The following is a 20,224-nucleotide window of genomic DNA, read 5'->3' on the forward strand; positions in this document are numbered from 1 at the left end:
ACAATTGGTAAAAACTGGGGTCTTAAGGGGTTACATACCTTTTTTAGTTTTCAAAAAATCGAAAATTTTTGTATTACATTATCTTAAACTACAACATATTGAGAACATTTTCACAAATTTTCATAAAAATCTGAGCAAAAGAGCGAAAGTTAGAGCGTTTTGCAACACGCCTCGCTACGGCCGCATAAGCTTAACTTGAAACTTTAAAAGCGATTATCTCGGAATAGTGTTTTTCGAAAAATGACTTTGCCGTGATCCTGATTGCGGGAAAACTACTGAACCGATTTCCTTCATCTTTTTTTTAAATTTTACGTTATTAAATTCGCCGGTCCTTGAACGATCGCTTTTTGAAACATACAGTTACATTTTGTCACAAAAAAAAATTTTAATGCAATGTTTAGCGCTCAAAACGTGCATTTTTTGGATAAACGTTCCCGTTTGCACTGAGAACAACATACTCACTAAAAACAAAAGGACACGGCACACTTCTAAACTAATGAAACAATATGAGTTTTTTGAATTCAGTTGACCCGCTGAGTCTCTATCAAGATCACCGCAAGCCTCTGCGAAAAAAAAAGCGTTTCGGGGAAACGGCCATTACTCCAGTAATAATTGGTATATCTCAAAATCAAACGTATTTTTTGTTGTGGATAAACTGTACTTTCAGAAAAATACCACTTTGATGCAATAAAAATGGTGCTATGCACTTAAAAATAAATTCAAACTTCCCTCATTTTTCTCGACCAAAAAGGTATATACCCCCTTAAGCCTGAGTACATTTACTGGATTTATACTGCAATAATAAGACCAATTTTAGCGTACGGATGTCTCATATGGTGGCAAAAGGGAGAGCTGAGCAGCATTCAGACACAGTTAAATCATCTACAGCGGATGTGTCTAATGTTGTCTGGTTGTCTGGTGTTATAAAGCCGTTGCAAGTTTTCTTGAAACAGGAAGCCTACTCATGTGTTACAAGCAAATGGCACCAGCTCTCTACAATAAGCCACGAAAATTTGAAATTGATCGGAGTTTATTTAATGGACCCACAAAGCGCTTATATTTTAGGAATCGATTTGCATGAAAACTATACTAGGGGTGTTCACATCGAGCTCGTATACGAATACCCAGCCGTAAACTGTGTATCTTCCATTACTAGTCAATGAAGGTGAGTATTTTTACAGCTGGGTATTTGTTTACAAGCTCGACATGAATACCCATACTGATTTTTTCCTTGTTTTAACATATATGTATCTCTCGAAAAACGTATTTAAATACACTTGAATTTTTGCCTTTCTCCTAGAAAGGTAAAACAATGACTTGCAAAACCGAAAGTATAAAAGTGCTCAGAAACTACAAAATCGATTTGATAAATATTATTATCAGATGAGCAGGCCAGTTAAGGGTTAACTGATGAATTATGATTGAACACGTGGTTTCAAATTTTGGCTGCCCTATACGTTCCCATTTTATTTGATTATAATCGAACTTAAGCAACCTTTATGTATAAAATTGTAAATAAAACAACAAAATTATCTCTATATCTATTCTATTCTATTATCTCAAAGATTACATGACTTATTTGAACATAACTAGTGTCATACGAACGAGTCATCTCTCAAACTTACAAATAACGAACTTCATAACAATTTGATATGTGGTTCAAAAGTTATGAAAAGAAAATAAATTCAAAGACTATTTAAAACTATACCTGCTTTGATCGATATATGTGGCCTCAACATAATTTAAATGTGGTATCGTACTATTTGAACTTTTGAAATTCATTGATTCCTTGCGATGTGTTTAAAATCTGCAAATGCACGATGAATCGGCCATAAGGTATGATCGAAGTCAAATAACAAATCGTTTGAAATGATTGGTTTTATCGAAATGACAACATTCTCGACTTTTGGCTACTGTACATCGCCTTAATTCTGAATATATTCATATTGGGTGGTATTCGGTCATTCTCAGCAGATTCTCTAGCATCAGTCTGACACCAGAAATACCCATATTGGGAGGTATTTAGTTATTTTGGTTGTTGTACAGAAACTAAAAGTGGTCTTCTTAAAATTCAAAATGGTGTCCAAGGTCAATGTTTGGTTTCTATGCATCATCTCGATTAAGGAAATATCCATATTGAGCATTATTCGGTCATTTTCGACTATTTCCTAGAAGTTGCAATTTAGCAATTTAAAATGGTGCCTGAGGTCAATTGTTAGCTACATGCATCATTCTGGTTCCAGAGATACTCATATTGGATAGTATTTGTTTATTTAAGGCTGTTTTTCCCAAACCGGTAGTCGCCATTTTGGATTTCAAAATGGTATTTAAGATAATTTCTGGCATCTGAGCGTCATTCTGGTTGAAGAAAAACCCATTTTGGGTGTTATTCGATCATTTTCGACTGTTTCCCAGAAACCGAAGTCGCCAACCTAGAATCCAAAATGAAGTCTGTGGTCGATTTCAGCTGCTGTGTATCATTCTATCCGGAGATACTTTAGACGGAAATCAGCCAATTTTCATCTTCTGTTCATCTTTCTGGTTCCGGAGATACTCATATTTAATGGGAATCGTCCATTTCAAACCGTTTTCCAGAAACCGGAAGTTGCATCTTTCAATTCAAAATGTTGTCTGAAGTCGATTTGTGGCTCCAGTGCATCATTACGTTTCCGGAAATACCCATATTGGGTGGTATTTGCTCGTTTGCCGCTGTTTTTCCGAAACCGGAAGTCGCCATTTTGGATTTCATAATGACATTTGAAGACAATTCCGATCGATTTTAACTCCTGAGTATCATTCTAGATCCGAATATTATTATATTGGGTGGAAATCGGCCGTTTTGGTTGTTTTCCAGAAACCCGAAGTTGCCATCTTACAATCCAAAATGTTGCCTGAGGTCGATTACAAATTTGTTACCACTAAAAACATTCACCTGCCAAATATGGTTCCATTTAGTTGGTTAGCTCTCGAGATGTGCAAAAATTTGGGTTTCTTTGTATGGAACCCCTCCCTTCTAGAAAAGGGAGTGGTGTCGAACCATTATAGACATATTTGTTACCTCTTAAAACATCCACATGCCAAATTCGGTTTCAATTGCTTGGTTTGTTCTTGAGCTGTGCAGAAATTTATGTTTCATTTGTATGGGACCCCTCCCTTCCAGAAGAAGGAGGGGTTTCAACCTTTATCGGCACAAAAAACCCCTACATACAAATTTTCACGTCGATCGGTTTGGTAGTTTTCGAGCCTATATGGATCAGACAGACAGACAGACCGAACTGCATTTTTATATGTATAGATTACAACATCAATATTTTAGAACCTTAAAAGTGAATATACATTTATTGCATTGAAGCGTTCATGTAAATTTATTGAAACAAATAAAAGTTTGAATGAGAAAGGCTGGGTCTGACCGCTAGGTGGATTAATTTAGGTTTTTTTTTATTTTTATTCAAGTTTAAAACAACCTATAACTTTTGGTGTTTGTTAAAAAGTTCGGATTTTGACTGAGGTGGGTATTTTTTCGGTATGAATCAACAACGTGCATCATAAACTGCAGTTCGTCTTCATTATGTGTTGAAACACGGTTAGAATTTTCGTAAATTTAACACCATGTTCTGTGGCGTCGAATAATTTTTGACAGGAGTTTGCTATTCCTCATTATTTTTTTATTCGGCTGAGTGACAGTCAAAAAAATCAATATCAATATTAATATGGTGAAACAGACTATAGAAATAATTCTCAAGATGACGGCCTCTCCTGTTCCTCATCGCTCCTGAACACCCCTAATCACGATAGGGAGAATAATGACTTTGAGAACGGAATCGACTATAGTATGGGTGATAGTGCAAACGCTACTGTGCTAAATATTCCTCTTATTTTTGCATCGGTTGAGGGATACGTAAAAACCCCACCGAAGGGGAAAAATCAGATTAAGTGGAGCGGGCGTGAAGCGATTCAAACAACTGCCTTTTGCTGAAGGTAGTTTAGCAAAAAAAAAACAAAAATTTATACCTAAATTGGGCACCTGTGAATTTAGACCAGGCTTTCTTGTGGTTCTCTGCAACCAGGATACAATTGACTGGCTGAAAAAAAAATCTACCAACATGCTTATCAAAAGGGAAAATCTACAACTACTCTTTTACACCGTGTTATCCATGATATAGAAAAGGCCTTTTCATGGAAGCAATTCTGTTTAGGAGTTTTCCTAGATATTGAGGAGCTAATGATTATCTTGTTTTGATCACTGGAATGTGTATAAGCACAATTTTCAACCTTAGTCAACAGGCTCTAAAGCAAACTGAAAAGTGGTGTCGTGAAATTGGGCTATCTGTAAATCCCAATAAAACACCACTTGTTTTATTCACTAAAAAGAGGAGAATCACCGAAGCTCGTCCACTTCGTTTCTTTAACTCTGAGGTCTGTGTTACAGATCAAGTTAAACATCTTGGAGTAACACTAGACTCTAAACTTAACTGGTCTGCTCACATTGATCTTTGAATCAAAAAGGCAGGCATGGCCTTTGGACAATGTAGACGAACAATTGGTAAGAACTGGGGTCTTAAGGGGTTACATACCTTTTTTAGTTTTCAAAAAATCGAAAATTTTTGTATTACATTATCTTGAACTACACACTACAGATCAAGTTTGCTATTCTCATTATTTTTTTATTCTATTCCTCATTATTTTTTTATTCGGCTGAGTGACGGTCAAAAAAATCAATATCAAGTTCAAAACAAAAGCATTGGTTTTTTGTAAAACGAGATAGGATAAATTACGGGGGCGGGACACGAGACATATGGACGCTAGGCATATGGATGTTAGGCATAGTATGCTAGGCATACGGACGCGAGGCATAATGGATGTGAGGCATAATGGATGTGAGGCATAATGGATGTGAGGCATAATTGATACGAGGCATACTGCCTCAAGGCATAACGGACGCGAGGCCGAATGGACGCGAGCCGAAAGAACGCGAGGCCGAATGGACGCGAGGCCGAATGGACGCAAGGCCGAATGGACGCAAGGCCGAATGGACGCGAGGCCGAATGGACGCAAGGCCGAATGGACGCGAGCCCGAATACGATATTGCACGATCGCATGGGATCCAATTATCGTGACTATGTGTCCCGGATTTGCAACATCCATATCAGAATGTCCATTGAAAAATATACATCAGAATGGCTATTGAAAAATATGTTGCACGTTTGATGATTGACAAGAAGCGTCATCCAATTAATTGTATATTAAACTCAGATATGTTTTTCTCTACGTATGTAGTTCAAGTGTAACTACATTCCTAAAGAGTTTAGGTTGGGCATAGTATTATTTTTTAAATCATGCGGCGAAGACGCATAATCGAGGGCAAGGAAAGGAGGCGGCACTAAGCCGCCGTGGTTTCCGCAGTCCGAGCCAGCCGCCGACCCGCCGTCGGAAGCGGCGGCCTCTCGCACACAAACGACTGATCTACTGGTTTGCTAGGTCTACTCAAACAGAGTTTTTTTCCCTTAGTTAAGTCCGAACGAGCGGTAGCGAGTAAGGACAGCATTCGCTCGAACAGCGAGCCGTCCGAAGGCCATGAGTGTAATTGCTTTTCAAATGTCACTCTGAAGCGAAATACATGTTATTAAAAGGGGGCTGTGATGAGGATGAGACGATAATACCATATTCCGGCTCACTCCCCCTCGGCCTTGTGTACATTCGGCCTTGCGTCCATTCGGCCTCGCGTCCATTCGGCCTCGCGTCCATTCGGCCTCGCGTCCAGGGGCAACTCGTCCATAGGTGCAACCTGTGCAATGCACATGGGGACGTCAGGCAAAAATGAGTCTAAAATCCAAATTCATGCTCTTATTTTCTTATTTTTCAGTTTAATTTTTTAATAGTAACAAAGGGAATTACTTGCTTTTGTTCGCGGTTAAAATTGTAATTACTTCCCCAAATTCAGACTTCAGAATTTCTAGTTGAACAGGTAGGTTCAACAGCCACGAGTCGCCCCTGGAACGAACGAACGGTCTATCTGCTCCAGATGACGTTTACCTCTATAGCCGGCATCGGTAACGACAATTAACAACAGCAGAAGTTATGTGCAGCTATGTGGTTTCACTTGCTGCCTTATTCAAAACAAGAATGAAATTGAATTGTTTTGAGGTTGTCTTTTGTATTAAGTTGCACTAAGATATCTTAATTGGCAGTGGCTACGAAGAGGTGTTGGTGTCCGCTGCTGCTGCCTGCTGCTAGTAAACTGATTTGCTTGAGGAGAAACAATCTCTTATATAGCCAAAGAGTGCATTCCCGGCTAACTAGGTACTCCATTCTGTCGTCCTTTTTAGGGAAAGGCAGCGAGAAACCAATCAAAAGTCAACATTAGCGTTTCGGCAATGTTCAATAATTGTCAATAGTACAATAGTTCTAACAATCAGATTACATTTTTTTTTTTGCATTTGGACGAGTGCTTAAATGATTTTCCATTTGATTGCTGCAAGAATGACAGAAATCGGTTGGAAACTGACCAGAGTTCGGAAAAAGTGACAGAACTGTGTGGAGGCAAAAAATAAGAGCATTCAGAATACAATATTTCCAGCTATTTCATTCTATTTTATCCCTCATACAGCATGCTCTGACAAAAAAAATTTACCGTGCCGGTAGCAGTGTGAATCTCTCGTTCGTTCAAATATCAACTACTTTGCGCTTGCTTGACTAAAGTCTCTGTTCAAAATTCTGCCAATTCGCTGGATTGATAGTTATTTTCCAATTCCTGGTGCTGAAACAACTATTAGCCATTGGTTTCTCGTAAAATGGTTTTATAATAACACTAATTGAAAGCACAGCACCCAATGCTTGCTGCAGCCTGACGAAACTGAATAGGCGCTATAAGTTTCATATCATTCATTACTTTCTTGAACGAATGAATGGCAAAGCATGACAAAAAGTAACACCAGCCGTTAAACAAACGTAAAACGTTAAATTTGTGGTAAGGGTAACTAAATTCAATTCACTATCACTGCAGAGGGTGAGAGTGAGTGCACAGTTGGCTTCATTTCAGATGTATTCCAAGCATTGAATATGACATTTCGGAGCTCTGGAACTGACTGAGTTTGAAACGTTTGAAATTGGACAATTTTCGTGACGCTCTCGATGTTTTTGGTTTTGAAATTGGATCCCTGTATTGAAGTTGGGTCCCTGTATATGTTGCCGTAAGACGTATTCTACGTCAAAACAAACTCTCAATCGATTACGTTTATTCTTAAAGACATTACCTACGATCGTGTGCAGGTATGCATACAAATGGTTTCAGTACGACACTATACTACCGGCTGATTATAAAAAATAATCTTTTTGTGCGATTTATTTAACATAGCTCTCATATCAACTATTATACCTAGTAAAAACTTTTTCGTGATAATCGACTCAAGTTTGAAAATTTTAGACTAAATTGATAGACAACCATCATCTTAGATATACTAAAATAAATTAATTTCTAACTGTTGAAGCTCGATTAAGAAATTTATATTTCCTTCGTGTATTCTGTTTGATTAGTATAGAAAAGTTTTTTTTTTAATTACACTGAAAACTGTTTGTTCAATCGTTAAAAAAATTCTTGATTGTTTTCAATATGGGATGATATTCGAATCAACAATTCAACAACTTTGAAAGTAAGAAATCTTATATCATTTTACTAAGGCGCTCAGCATTTGGGAGTGTGTTCAATCACTCCAAACACTGGGTTGTAATAATCAAGTAGACTTATATTGGTTTCCAGGTCACTGAATAGATGGGAACGAAAGAGCCGATGAACTGGCAAGACTTGGATCGTCTCATCAGTTCATAGGACCAGAACCCTTCTGTGGTCTATCCGCTTGTTCCCTTAGAATGGAATTGAAAGCATGGGAAACTCTGAAAGTGGAATCCAACTGGACAAACACCTTCATCAGTAGGCAGTCGAAGCGTTTCATCACACCGAACGTTTCTATAACTCGTAAAATACTGGATCTTTCGATAAAAGGTCTAAGCACGTATACTGGTTTAATAACAGGGCTATGTCCGAGCCGTTATCATTTGAAGGTTATGAAAAAACTTTAAGATGGATGATACATGTCGAGTATGTGGCACGAAAAAAGAAGACTCGGAATATCTGTTATGCCGATGTCCAGCAGTTTTTATCAAAAGATATAAGTTCTTCGAGAAGGGTCTACTGGAACCCTCTGAAATCTGGAGAACAAATCCCAGTACGGTTGTGCGCTTCATACGAAGTATAATACCGGACTGGACTAATGCTATTGGCCAGACTGTAACGACTGTATGTGTCTAAGCATCGTTTGCCGAAGTCTGTTCAACTAAACCGACCGGCAAACGTACCAGAGGCTCTCCGGGGGAATCGGCCCACAGGAAGCAACGAAGGCGGTTGTTCGGAGACAGCCAGGAGACCCGTCAGTCCAGCCGAGCAAGGAACCGACAAACGGTGAAGCCACGGGTGCAGGTGGATGGACCACCGTGGTGGACAAAAAGCGGCTAAAGCGGGAACGACGCGCGAAGCGCGGCGACCGCAATAGGAAGCCGCAAGGGTCGAACAGGCGGAGAAAGAGCGACGCGCTCATTTTCAAGACGGATGCGTCTAAATACGCTGAAATTTTGAAGGCCATGAGAGGCGAGTCCAAGCTCAGAGACCTCAACGCGGATGTCAGGTCAATTCGTCAGTCGCGCACCGGCGAGATAATCCTCGAACTCCGCAAGGAGGCGAAGGGCAAGGGCTGTGCCTATAAAAAGGCGGCCCAGGAAGTGCTAGGCGAGGAGGTTCAAATCCGAGCCCTCACCCCTGAAGTGACTCTCCAGCTTAAAAACCTGGACGAGATCACCGAAGGGTGCGACATAGCACAAACCTTCGAGCGAGAGTGTGGAGTGGTAGTGACCGCCGAGGCAGTTCGTCCCCGCAGGGGCCCGGCCGGCACCCAGGTTGCTATCATAAAGCTTCCACTAGCAGAAAGTAATAAGGCCCGTCGGTCTGTCCTCTGGGCACCTTCCAACAGCCTGACGTTTGCTTCAGATGCTTTGAGCGGGGGCATAAATCCTGGTCGTGCAAAGGGCCCGACAAATCCAATTTATGCCGCCGCTGCGGTGGCGCAGGCCATAAAGCACGGGACTGCGGTGCACCTCCCAAGTGTCTGGTATGCACCGGTAAACGGGACGCCAAACACGCCATGGGAGGCCCCAAGTGTCCAGCTGCACGGCCGGCTACTAAACCGCAGACTTGAGGGTGATACAATTAAGCCTGAACCTCTGCTATGCGGCGCAGCAGTTGCTACACCAAGCAGCTGCTGAGTCGTTGTCGGACGTCGCCATCGTCTCGGACCCCTACCGCATCCCAACCGGAAACGGTAACTGGGTATCGGATAGGTCTGGGAAGACGGCCATTTGCACGACAGGCAGGTCTCCGGTTCAGGAGATTGTGTCGACCTCCAGAGAGGGGTACGTGATGATAGCCAAAGTGGATGGAGTATTCTACTGCAGTTGCTATGCTCCGCCAAGTTGGTCTACCGAAACGTTCGCACAGATGATCGATCAAGCGACCGGGAAACTGACGGGCCTATGGCCGTTGGTGGTTGCGGGTGACTTCAACGCTTGGGCTGTCGAGTGGGGAAGTCGCTGTACAAACCAGAGGGGCCAGATTTTGTTGGAAGCTCCGGCAAAGCTCAACTTAGACTCGGCTAACGTGGGCACGAAATGCACCTAGAGCAGGAACGGTGCAAAATCGAATATCGATGTGACGTTCTGCAGCCCGGGACTGATCACGAACTGGAGGGTAGACGACAGCTACACGAATAGCGATCACCAATCGGTCCGCTATGAGGTAGGCGTGCGGAAACAAGCAGCGAGTAAGGCCAATATTCCATCCTTCTACGGCTGGAAAACATTGCATCTCGATGCAATGTTTTTGGGCAGGCCATTAGATGGAAGCACGAAGGGGGTGAACCACACCCGGGTGCGGACCATCTAATTTCGATATTGTCATGGGCGTGCGGCGCCACGATGCCTAGGTCTCGTCCGCCTACCGACATACTGGTGAAGCGAAACGATAGCAGGCCTACTTGGTGCATGCCTACGTGCAAGACGGAGGATGCAACGCGCGCGTTCCGACGAGCAAAGAACGGAACGCGGTGCCGCATTCAGATCCGCTAAGGCAACGCTTAAGAGCGCAATCAAAGCCAGTACGAGTCTGTTTCGAACGACTTTGTGCCAGTGCCAATTCGAACCCGTGGGGTGATGCCTACAGGATCGTTATGACTAAGACTAGAGGTGCGCTAGCCCCGGCTGAACAATCACCAGCGATGCTAGAAACGATTATTCAGGGCCTCTTCCCAAGACACGAACCAAGTCCCTGGCCTCCGGCTGACGAGTCATCACCAACCGTGAGTGACGGCAGTCGTGCAGAGGCAGACGATGCGGTAAGGGTGACAGAAGATGAATTGATCGAGGTCGCAAACTCCCTAAAGATAGGCAAGGCACCGGGACCAGATGGAATCCCGAACTTAGCCATCAAGACGGCCATCAAAGAAGCCCCCGGGTTGTTCAAGGCGGTCATGCAGAAATGCCTTGATGACTGCCTCTTCCCGGACGCGTGGAAGCGCCAGAGGCTGGTGCTGTTGCCGAAGGTCGGGAAGTCACCAGGTGATCCATCGGCATACAGACCAATCTGCCTGCTGGACACGGCGGGCAAGGTGCTTGAGAGGGTAATCCTCAATAGACTGGTGAAATATACCGGGGGCGACTCGTGGCTGTTGAACCTACCTGTTCAACTAGAAATTCTGAGAATCAGAGTTTGGGGAAGTAATTACAATTTTAACCGCGAATAAAAGCAAGTAATCCCCTTTGTTACTATTTAAAAATAAAACTAAAAAATAAGAAAATAAGAGCATGAATTTGGATTTTAGATTCATTTTTTGCCTGACGTCCCCATGTGCATTGCACAGGTTGCACCTATGGACGAGTCGCCCCTGAAATATACAGAAAGTGAGAACGGTCTATCAAGCAACCAGTTCGGTTTTCGAAAAGGTAGGTCCACGGTGGATGCAATTCTCTCCGACACATGACGGCTGAGGTTGCAATCCAACGGAAAAGGAGGGGCATCCGTTATTGCGCGATCGTCACGTTCGACGTGAAGAACGCGTTCAACAGTGCCAGCTGGGACTCCATAGCCTTAGCGCTACAGAGCTTCAGAGTGCTGACGCCGCTTTACAAGATTATGGGTAACTCCTTTCAGAATCGAGTGCTAGTGTACAACACAAACGAGGGTCAGCAAAGCGTCCCAGTTACCACAGGTGTACCGCAAGGTTCCATCCTGGGTCCGGTACTGTGGAATGCCATGTATGACGAGGTGTTAAAACTAACACATCCTCCAGGGGTGGCGATTGTGGGCTTCGCCCATGATGTAGCTCTTGAGGTCTATGGCGAGTCAATTAGAGAGGTGGAGTTAAAGGCCGCGCTATCCATACGCGTAGTGAAAGACTGCATGCACTCCAGGAAACTGGAGCTGGCGCACCACAAGACAGAGGTTATTGTTGTAAATAACAGAAAATCGGAGCAGGAGGCATCGATCAGTGCTGGTGCATGCACTATCGCCTCAAAACGCTCGTTGAAGCTTCTGGGGGTTATGATCGACGACAAGGTCACGTTCGGGAGCCACGTCGATTATACCTGCAGGAAAGCTTCCATGGCTGTGGCGGCGCTATCTCGCATGATGACAAACAGCTCGGCGGTCCGTAGCAGCAGGCGCAAAGTCCTTGCTAGCGTGACTACGTCCATACTCAGGTATGGAGGGCCAGTGTGGTCCACGGTATTGAATACCTCGTGCCATCGCGGCGAACTTGAGAGTACGCACAGGCTAATGTGCCTAAGGGTCGCGTGCGCATACCGAACAGTGTCGTACGAGGCGGTTTGTGTCTTGGCTGGCATGATGCCCATCAGCATCATCGTCAAAGAAGATGTAGAGTGCTTCGACCAACGCGACACGAGGGGTATGCGCAACACGGTCATCTTCAATGGCTAGGTGGCAGCGGGAATGGTCCAACACTGCAAAAGGTAGATGGACACACCGACTCATTCGAGAGTTAGCATGCTCGATTAATAGGCGCCATGGGGAAGTAACCTTCCATCTGACACAGATCCTGTCAGGCCATGGCTGCTTTAGGAAGTACCTGCAAAGTCCCCTATGTGCCACGCATGTACGGGTGTAGAAGAAAACGCGGAGCATGTGTTCTTCACATGTCCGCGTTTCGAGCGGATAAGGTACGAAATGCTGGCAATAAGTGGGACAGACACCACGCTAGAGAATATTGTGCGTAGGATGTGCGAGAATAAGGCCGCATCACAGATCGTTAATATATTGCAGGGCACCAATCGCCGGGAAACCATCGATGTGCCCCAGTTAGTTAGCAGTTAACTAACTGGCCTGTATAGGCTGCTCTGCTACCCGTAGAGGTAAGTGCGAAAAGCACGACTGGCCCTCTCCCTGAAGTAATGCCTAACGGCGGTCCCGGGGAGACCAAGGGCTTCAGCTGTCCAGCTTAAGGTTGCTCAGCATGGGTAAAAGCAGACTGTAACGACCACTTCCAATAGTGATACGTTATCCTGACTTAGCAAGATCAAAAAAGGAGGAATATGCCACAAAATATCAAAAAATTGGTCGCAGTGACGAAAATACACGGAACATGGGAAAAAAGACGCTCAGCAAAATATTTTCAAATTAATTTTAAAAGTTGTATTTAAAGATCCTAAATTATACAAGTTAAAAAAATTAATGCAAAAATCTTAACAATAAATAGGTATTACCAAATTTTATTATTCACTTCAGAAATTCGGAAAAAGAAATAAAATTGAAATATACTACACATCCATGCATGTGAGCCATTGAGAGCAAAAGTGGTACATGTGCCATTAAGTAAATTTTTCAGGAGACGCGGTAAACGAAAATACTCAAATAGTAAATTATTTACAACAACTTTATTCAACACAACTGCACTAAATCATTGCTGGAAAGGTTTCAAAAGACGGTACATGAAAGCATAACGAGTTCTGGTTGAGAAACTTACACAAACTTCAATGGAAAAACATGTACCACTTTTGTTCTATGGGAAAAATAATGACAACCAGAAACGTTGAAAGCAAAAGTGGTACATGTCCAGTGTGAGCATGAAGGATGCATTATAGCTCTCTGATCTTAGGACATAGAACATTCATGTCTTCAGCAGAGTTGTCCAAGTGATTGAGTACTATAGAATGATGATCTGTTTGTTGAGGAATTCTGTCTCTTCGTGGCGCTGGTGTATATGTATTTCATAACAGCATATGAGTTAATACTGAAATAGGTAAAATGCTTTCTGTTACGAAATAGTCATGGGTACACTAGCACCACGTAGTGAGAAAATTCCAAAGCAGACAGATCTTCATCTGAAAGTACTCAATCACTTGACCAACTTTGCTGAAGACATGATTGTTTTATATCCTAAGATCCTCGACTTACAATTCATCTAACATGCACAGACTGGACATGTACCACTTTTGCTCTCAACGAAGTGGTGATTATGTTAATTACCAAAAATTGTGTTGGCTATAATTTTGGTTTAGGTTATCAGATCTCGGTTTTTCTTGGATATTCTAGTACATTATTGCGTTCTGCATCAATTTATGCAAAAACCCAAAAAGTGTAAAAATGGCACATGTACCACTTTTGCTCATGTATGAAAATTGCTCATATTATAGAACTGAGTTTACTGGTAAATATTATTTGGCATAACTTGTCGATGCTTCGAAGTAAAATTAGTGAAATACGCTTTCAAGAATGTGCCTTTGAAGCATAATAACATACTCAATATAGAGTTTACTTTCGATCATGCCATAAAAATTATTGCTAAAAAAGCAAACTTACAAATTTTCCGGCTGTGATGAAAATGCATCAATTTACATCTAGACAAACATTCACTAAAATAAATACATGTTACTTGCGGGTGTTATGATTATGAAGTCATTAGAATTAAAAAGGAGTTATTATTCATTTTTCTACAACCGAATTAACCAATTCGTTCGCCATATCTGGGATTTTATCTAGTCAGAACTAAATCTATCTGGCATAGGATATATATTCATCTTTTTTTTAGGATGACGCAAATTAATCATTAAAATTCATTGCGACTTGTATTTTCATTAAATATATTTCAAAGCTTAAAATGTCGTTTTTTTTCTAGAAAACTACATCCATTAAATAGTGCTTTTATTCAATGAAAACAAAGATGGAGAATGCCTCCTCTTACTATTCATATTTCATCATCATGGACAGCAAGCATTACAGAAAATAACCTCGCTTGATCTCATAGTTGTATATTAGATAAATAGTTTTTGTATACACATAGCTAGGAACTTACCGCTGGTGGTCTTATTTTACAGATGCCATATTTTTCAGCAATCGGCCTTATTTTATTGATATAGATCAGAGGATTTTTAAAATCTTCTTCGGAAGGCTCGAACACCGGTGCTTCCGGAGGCACTTTGAACTGGAACTCGTCATATTTGTCGAGTGAAATGTGAGGCTTAGATGGTTGTGCAACTTGCAAGGAAAGTGTGTCCCCGCTGCCAGTACCAAGTAAAAGGTTGGATCCGTTCGATGCAGATTTGAAGTTGGAACATAAAGCATTGTTGCTACCAGTCACTTCAGTGGCTGCTACTCCTGGTGAACTCGGCAACTTATTTTTGCTTTTCATAATGTGCCACTGATTTGATCACTGCAATCCTTTGTTCAAATTTAAGCTGGGTCATTAATCACCAAAATTGATATCCTGCATGGACTTTTTCAATGCTTTGAACAGCAGTACACTTGTTTCAGGTAATTTCATGCTTTTCACTTATTGTTACACTAAAATCAAACAACGCTTCTGATAATTGTACGCACGGTAATTCACACGACTGGATTTTACATTACTCACGTAGTTCACACATTATTTTTTTATTTCAACCACAAATTTAAAGTTATTCTATCTTCATGGTATACTTTTCAAGCTCTAAACAGTTGAATTTGTAGATCTTACGCTTTTCTCACTTACAGAAAAACATATTGGTTTCTCAGCTACAGCCTCAATCGGATATGTATGGCTTAGTGAATAAAATACCAACATTTGAATAGGTCCCTCTAATCTTTTTTATAGCACAAACGCATTATAACAATATATACATATATCTTTAAACCAACGTCAATCAAAAATTATACTACAAATATTATTTGTTGAAAGGATCAATTATAAACGTTAAATAATGATTTTATATTATATTAAATGTAAAAAAGTGCAAGTCGTGACGTGCGTTTCTAACTTCAGTAACACCCTGTATATGTTTCATAAGTTTCAGTATTTGTGTGCGTCAGGCAAGTTTAATACAGCTTACAGTGTTGCCACTATTTTTTTTTTTTTTGAAAATAAAACATAAAACAGGTAAAGTGCCTTTATATAACAGTGGCGGCACTGTCAAAATTGTATTAAAAATTAAAAAAGAGCAAACTGCGTATTAAACTCGTGTGGAGGAAAGAGAGAGTATTTTCAGTGTTACAAGCTCATTGCCTAAACCCAGGATGACCTGTCGCCACTCTTATATACAGGCACTTTAACATCAGGGTACATACGTGAATAATATAATTCTATATAGTATTGTCGCCCCAGTAGGAAACCGAATTTCTCAACTAACGACAACCGATTTTTCTTCCATGCCGTGGATGGCAAAGCACTCAAATCCATTTGTACCCGCTGACAGATTATAGGAATGGGAAATATCGACTAAAGTGGCTATCGATAAATTTCCTGATACTATCGATAATTATCGATAGTTTCACAGCTAGAATCAGATAAAAAAACAACAATGTGTTTCTTCCGTTGTGAACAGAAACAATATTTAAAAGTTTATTCGCACACATAATTCGCACTTATGCAAAATCTCGTCGTTGTCCGTACAAGTTAGAGTGAGCGAAAATGATTATCTCTCAGTTTTCTAACAATTTTAAAGCGGATTTCGTGTGAGAGCGAACAAGCATCGAAGTCTCTTTCAACAATGGCAAGGCCAAATTTTTTCAGTTCCGGCATCATTGATGGAGTATAAATGCCAATAGACTATCTCACCGAATCTCTTCAACCTCTCTTTTTTTGACAGTTAGTGGTAACTTTGTTTACCTTTTGGACTTTGTGCTTTTTTCTGATGGAGCAATCGTGTGCATAGTGGAAATTCTGCTCAATTTATAATTGTTCTCAGTGTACTGGCACCTGCCGCACAACATTTAAAGGACATTAAGATCACAATTAAAATGATCTGCTGAGTACGAAACAGCATTACCCGAAGGTAAACAAAGTTACCAGTAGCCAGAGCCGGATTTATGGGGGGGCCCAGGGGGCCCGGGCCCCGGGCCCCCACAAATCGACAAAAAGATTTTTCTTTTTAAAAATGAGATTTAATCAAAAGTTCGATTTACAGTAAGAAAATTTGAACAGACCATTTCAATCTGACACTTTCCTTCAGTGTTATTTTTTCGCGAGCGCCAATATCACAACTACATCCATAAGAGTTCACCTTGGATTCTCTTGGAATGACACACATTAACACACCATTTGAATCGAACCAGCGCGCATTAAACGCTTAGAGTTAAAGTTTAGCCGACTGTCACTAAAAGCGCCAATCGAACTGTCAAAACTCGTTCCAATCGAACATCAGCAATGTTAAAACTATGATGAAAAAACTGTTGACTGTTTGATTGGAACTTTTCAGTGACAGTCGGCCAAACTTTAACTCTAGAGCTTTAGCGCGCATGGGAGGTAAAGCAAAGAAAGAAAATAATCCACAAGTTTTTTTAATGCATTGCTTTTGCTTACTTGTCCGAATCAGGGATACCAGATGTGCTTTTCAAAATGCAGATTTTCTGAGCTCGTGTGCAGATTTTATTGACCTGCAGATGTGTGTAGTTTTTTCCTAGTTTCTATTATTGTCAGAGTCGTCTTATATTTGCGCCGTCTTTCTCAAATTGTGTGCAAATTTTTGCCTGTGTTTCGCATTTTTTTTTCAAATTGCGGTAGTTTTTTTTTTTCAGGTATCAAGAAAAAAACTTGAAGACGAAACTTATTAAAAATAGGTTGCGTGCGACTGTGAAGAATGAAAGGCAGTCAAACTTAGCATTATTAAGTTTCGAGTACGAGTATACTGAAGAAGATGAATGTTGATTATTTAATTAATAAGTTTTCTGCAAAAAAACTCGTAAAGCATAGTTTACAGTTCCAAGCGAAGTGAAAAATTTGACAAGTGAAATAGCGTAAATTTTCGCTTGCGAAATCTGTCGTGAAAACCCGTTTGTGGAACACGCAGGTATTTCACCACCCTGCAGTTTACAGTTTAAGTGGAGTGAAACTCACGAGTTTACACTCCGAGCGAAGTGAAAATTGGCTGCAACTGACAGAATAGAAACGCACGCAAGTTTTCGCTTGCTGCTCCTTTTTTCACTAGCGCTTGCATGCGTGAAAGAAATAAACCCAAGTGAAAAAGATGAGATCCACAACCATCGATTTCGTTGGATCGAATTTGTTTACAGTTCCAAGCGAAGTGAAATTTTTTGCAGGTTGCATTTTTCACGAGCGTGAAAAAATGAACATGTTGTATGAGATTTTCACTTCGCTTGGAACTCTAAATAGAGCTTAAGAAAAAATTCTAATAAATTTTTGCTGATTTTTCAATAGCAAATAAATGCTTTTAACTCGTACGATGAAAAACAGTTTTGTTTTAATTTGGGCCCCCCACTATAACTGGGCCCTGGGCCCCCACAATCGTAAATCCGGCCCTGCCAGTAGCTGTCAAACTCAGGTGCGTGACGTCATCGTGCATCGTCTATAGTAGCAATACTCAGAGGGAGAGATATGCGAAGAGAGTGTTGTGAGCCAAACGAACATGTCAAAATTCGAGCCAAATGAACAAGAAAGGTAACACATTGAAAGGTATTGCAATAAGGTTCTATAAAGAATATATTTAGTTTTACACGTTTTTCATGTTCTATTGCTAAAACATGAATTGAGAATGCTCCAAAGTTGCTTCACCACAGTGATTTTTAACTGGTGGTTCACAAACCCTTTGTATGGTCTACAGAATAATGATGAAAGCACGGGAATGGCATCGCTGTCAGCTACCATACATTTGACGCGTTACCAACATCACTGGCACTGGCACCCGAAAAATGGGCAGTTTACCCTTGTCTAATGTTGATTCGGGCAAACCGGCTAAATGTTGACTTCAATTATTAATAGCATATCAGACAGTTTTGAGCAATTTCTTAAGGTTTTCACATGGTAAGTGATATTCTAAGTGATATTTAGTACATTAATTGTGTCCCAAAGCAAAGTGAAGCAAACTGTGACAGCAGAAAACGAAGTTTTGGGACAAACGGTACAGAAATAGATGTTCGTAACGCTTGAAGGCTACCATACCATTCCCTTGGATGAAAGTATAAAAAATTAAACATAAACATAAAATTTAACACCTTTACGGTTTTTGTGATGCACTTTATTATTCCCCAGGACTTCCACCGTCACCATCAGCTATACGAGCCGAATTAAAAAGTTAGTCAACATTGCGCTTTGAGAAGAGATCTGGCACCTCTGATATGTGAAACCTAGTTGCCAAATCGGCGGTTTTTTTTCATCGCTTATCTCTCCCTCTGAGGATCTCTAGTCTATAGACCTTCCTATCTGCGCCAGTATTAGTGGTCGATTTTACTAATACAAGTTTTATTTTTGGTTGTAAATAATCAACACGCTTGGTTACACAAAAATCCTGTTTTTTTTAAACAGGTAACACTAATGAACTAGGATTCATAAGTGAAATATTTTTCGAAATTGAATATTAGCTGATTTTTTGGTTGAAAACAAATCGATTTTATAAGGATACACGACTAAGCCTGTATTGATGAGATCTGACGTAGAAAGCTCTATAGAGTTGTTTAAGTGAAAAAACAATTGAATAAAAACTAAAAATCGGTTTACAACTTAAATAAAAGTTCAGGACAAAAGGAAATTTTTGATTTGATTATTTACAACTAAAAATAAAACTTGTACTAGTAAAATCGACTACTAATACTAGCGCAGATAGGAAGGTCTATGTGAGGAAAACATCAATAGCTATCGATAACGCTGAAAGCCTAGCGATTCTATCGATAGCCGGCAACTATCGATAATTATCGATAGGCATCCCTATTTTCCAGTACAAAGTTGACGAGCTTATCTATTCTTACGAAATTAAAAAACTATACCTATATACATTAGCTACCATTTTTTCTCAGAAACTCAGTAACACCCGAGGTGGACCTTTACACAACCTCCAACAATGCTAAATTCTGTCTTACAGCACCCAACACCTACGCAAAAGCAACTTCTAGGGTAGGGTAGGTTAAAGCCCTATAAAGTTTGGACGACTGTCACTGAGAAGTTCCAATCGAACTGTCAAAACTTGTTTCAATCGAACATAAGAATGTTTGGCATGTCAAGTTTGTCTTAGTAAATGGGAAGTATTATGATTTAGCAATAGCAAAATGCGAAAAAAGAAATGAAACTAGAATATAACAAAAAACAAAACATTGAATTCCAAAAATCTTCACGATATTTTATTTTTTAAATGGTTACGAAAATCATAACGCCATAGACCTCCTTTCTAGTGTCTCTGATCTTTTGCTTCTGATTAATTTTTAATTTTGTTTTTCCTCACTGTTGACAACTGGATGAGATCACATACATAAGATTATATGTGATGAGATTCTGAGTTACTACGGCTGTTGGTGATTCATGGGATTTTGAACGGACATTATGTAGCTTGTTTGGAGTGAGCGTAATCAATCGACATATTATCCGGTGCAGAGCTCCAAGCAACATGCTGACTATGATGAGAGAGAAAATATCATCGCACTCGTTTCTTTCTCTCATGAATAGCCAGCAACCATCACAGTAAGCGTTGAGATCCGACAAGTGATTCAATATCTTGTCTCTTTTGTTGCCATTTTCGGCTTCTCATTGTCAATCGTCGTGAATATACAGAGTTCACTCGGAAATATCACTGCAATGCAAATCAAGGTGATTTTTGGAATATCAAAAATCGTTTCAGTAGCGTGATTATGTCAGTGCCAGCTTGAAGTTTGTTGCTATCAGGATTTAAATTTAAATTTGATCTGCTTTGC

The 20,224-nt window shown here is 40.6% G+C and overlaps 1 protein-coding gene across 2 annotated transcripts in view; it reads right to left on the bottom strand.

Annotated features, from left to right (window-relative positions):
• LOC129732822 (lysine-specific demethylase lid) overlaps window positions 1-20,224 on the bottom strand; it is a 47,523-nt gene that overhangs the window by 25,838 nt on the left and 1,461 nt on the right. Inside the window, exon 1 of one of the 2 annotated variants that reach the window (XM_055694101.1) lies at window positions 14,409-15,351. The exons of the other annotated variant lie outside the window; for it this stretch is intronic. Coding sequence (XP_055550076.1) covers window positions 14,409-14,744 — 336 coding nt within the window. The 5' untranslated portion in view covers window positions 14,745-15,351. Of the gene's footprint in view, window positions 1-14,408; window positions 15,352-20,224 lie in introns of those variants that run through there. 2 annotated transcript variants of the gene reach the window in all.

The sequence above is a fragment of the Wyeomyia smithii genome, chromosome 3 (assembly GCF_029784165.1).
Source record: "Wyeomyia smithii strain HCP4-BCI-WySm-NY-G18 chromosome 3, ASM2978416v1, whole genome shotgun sequence".
Lineage (NCBI taxonomy): Eukaryota > Metazoa > Arthropoda > Insecta > Diptera > Culicidae > Wyeomyia > Wyeomyia smithii.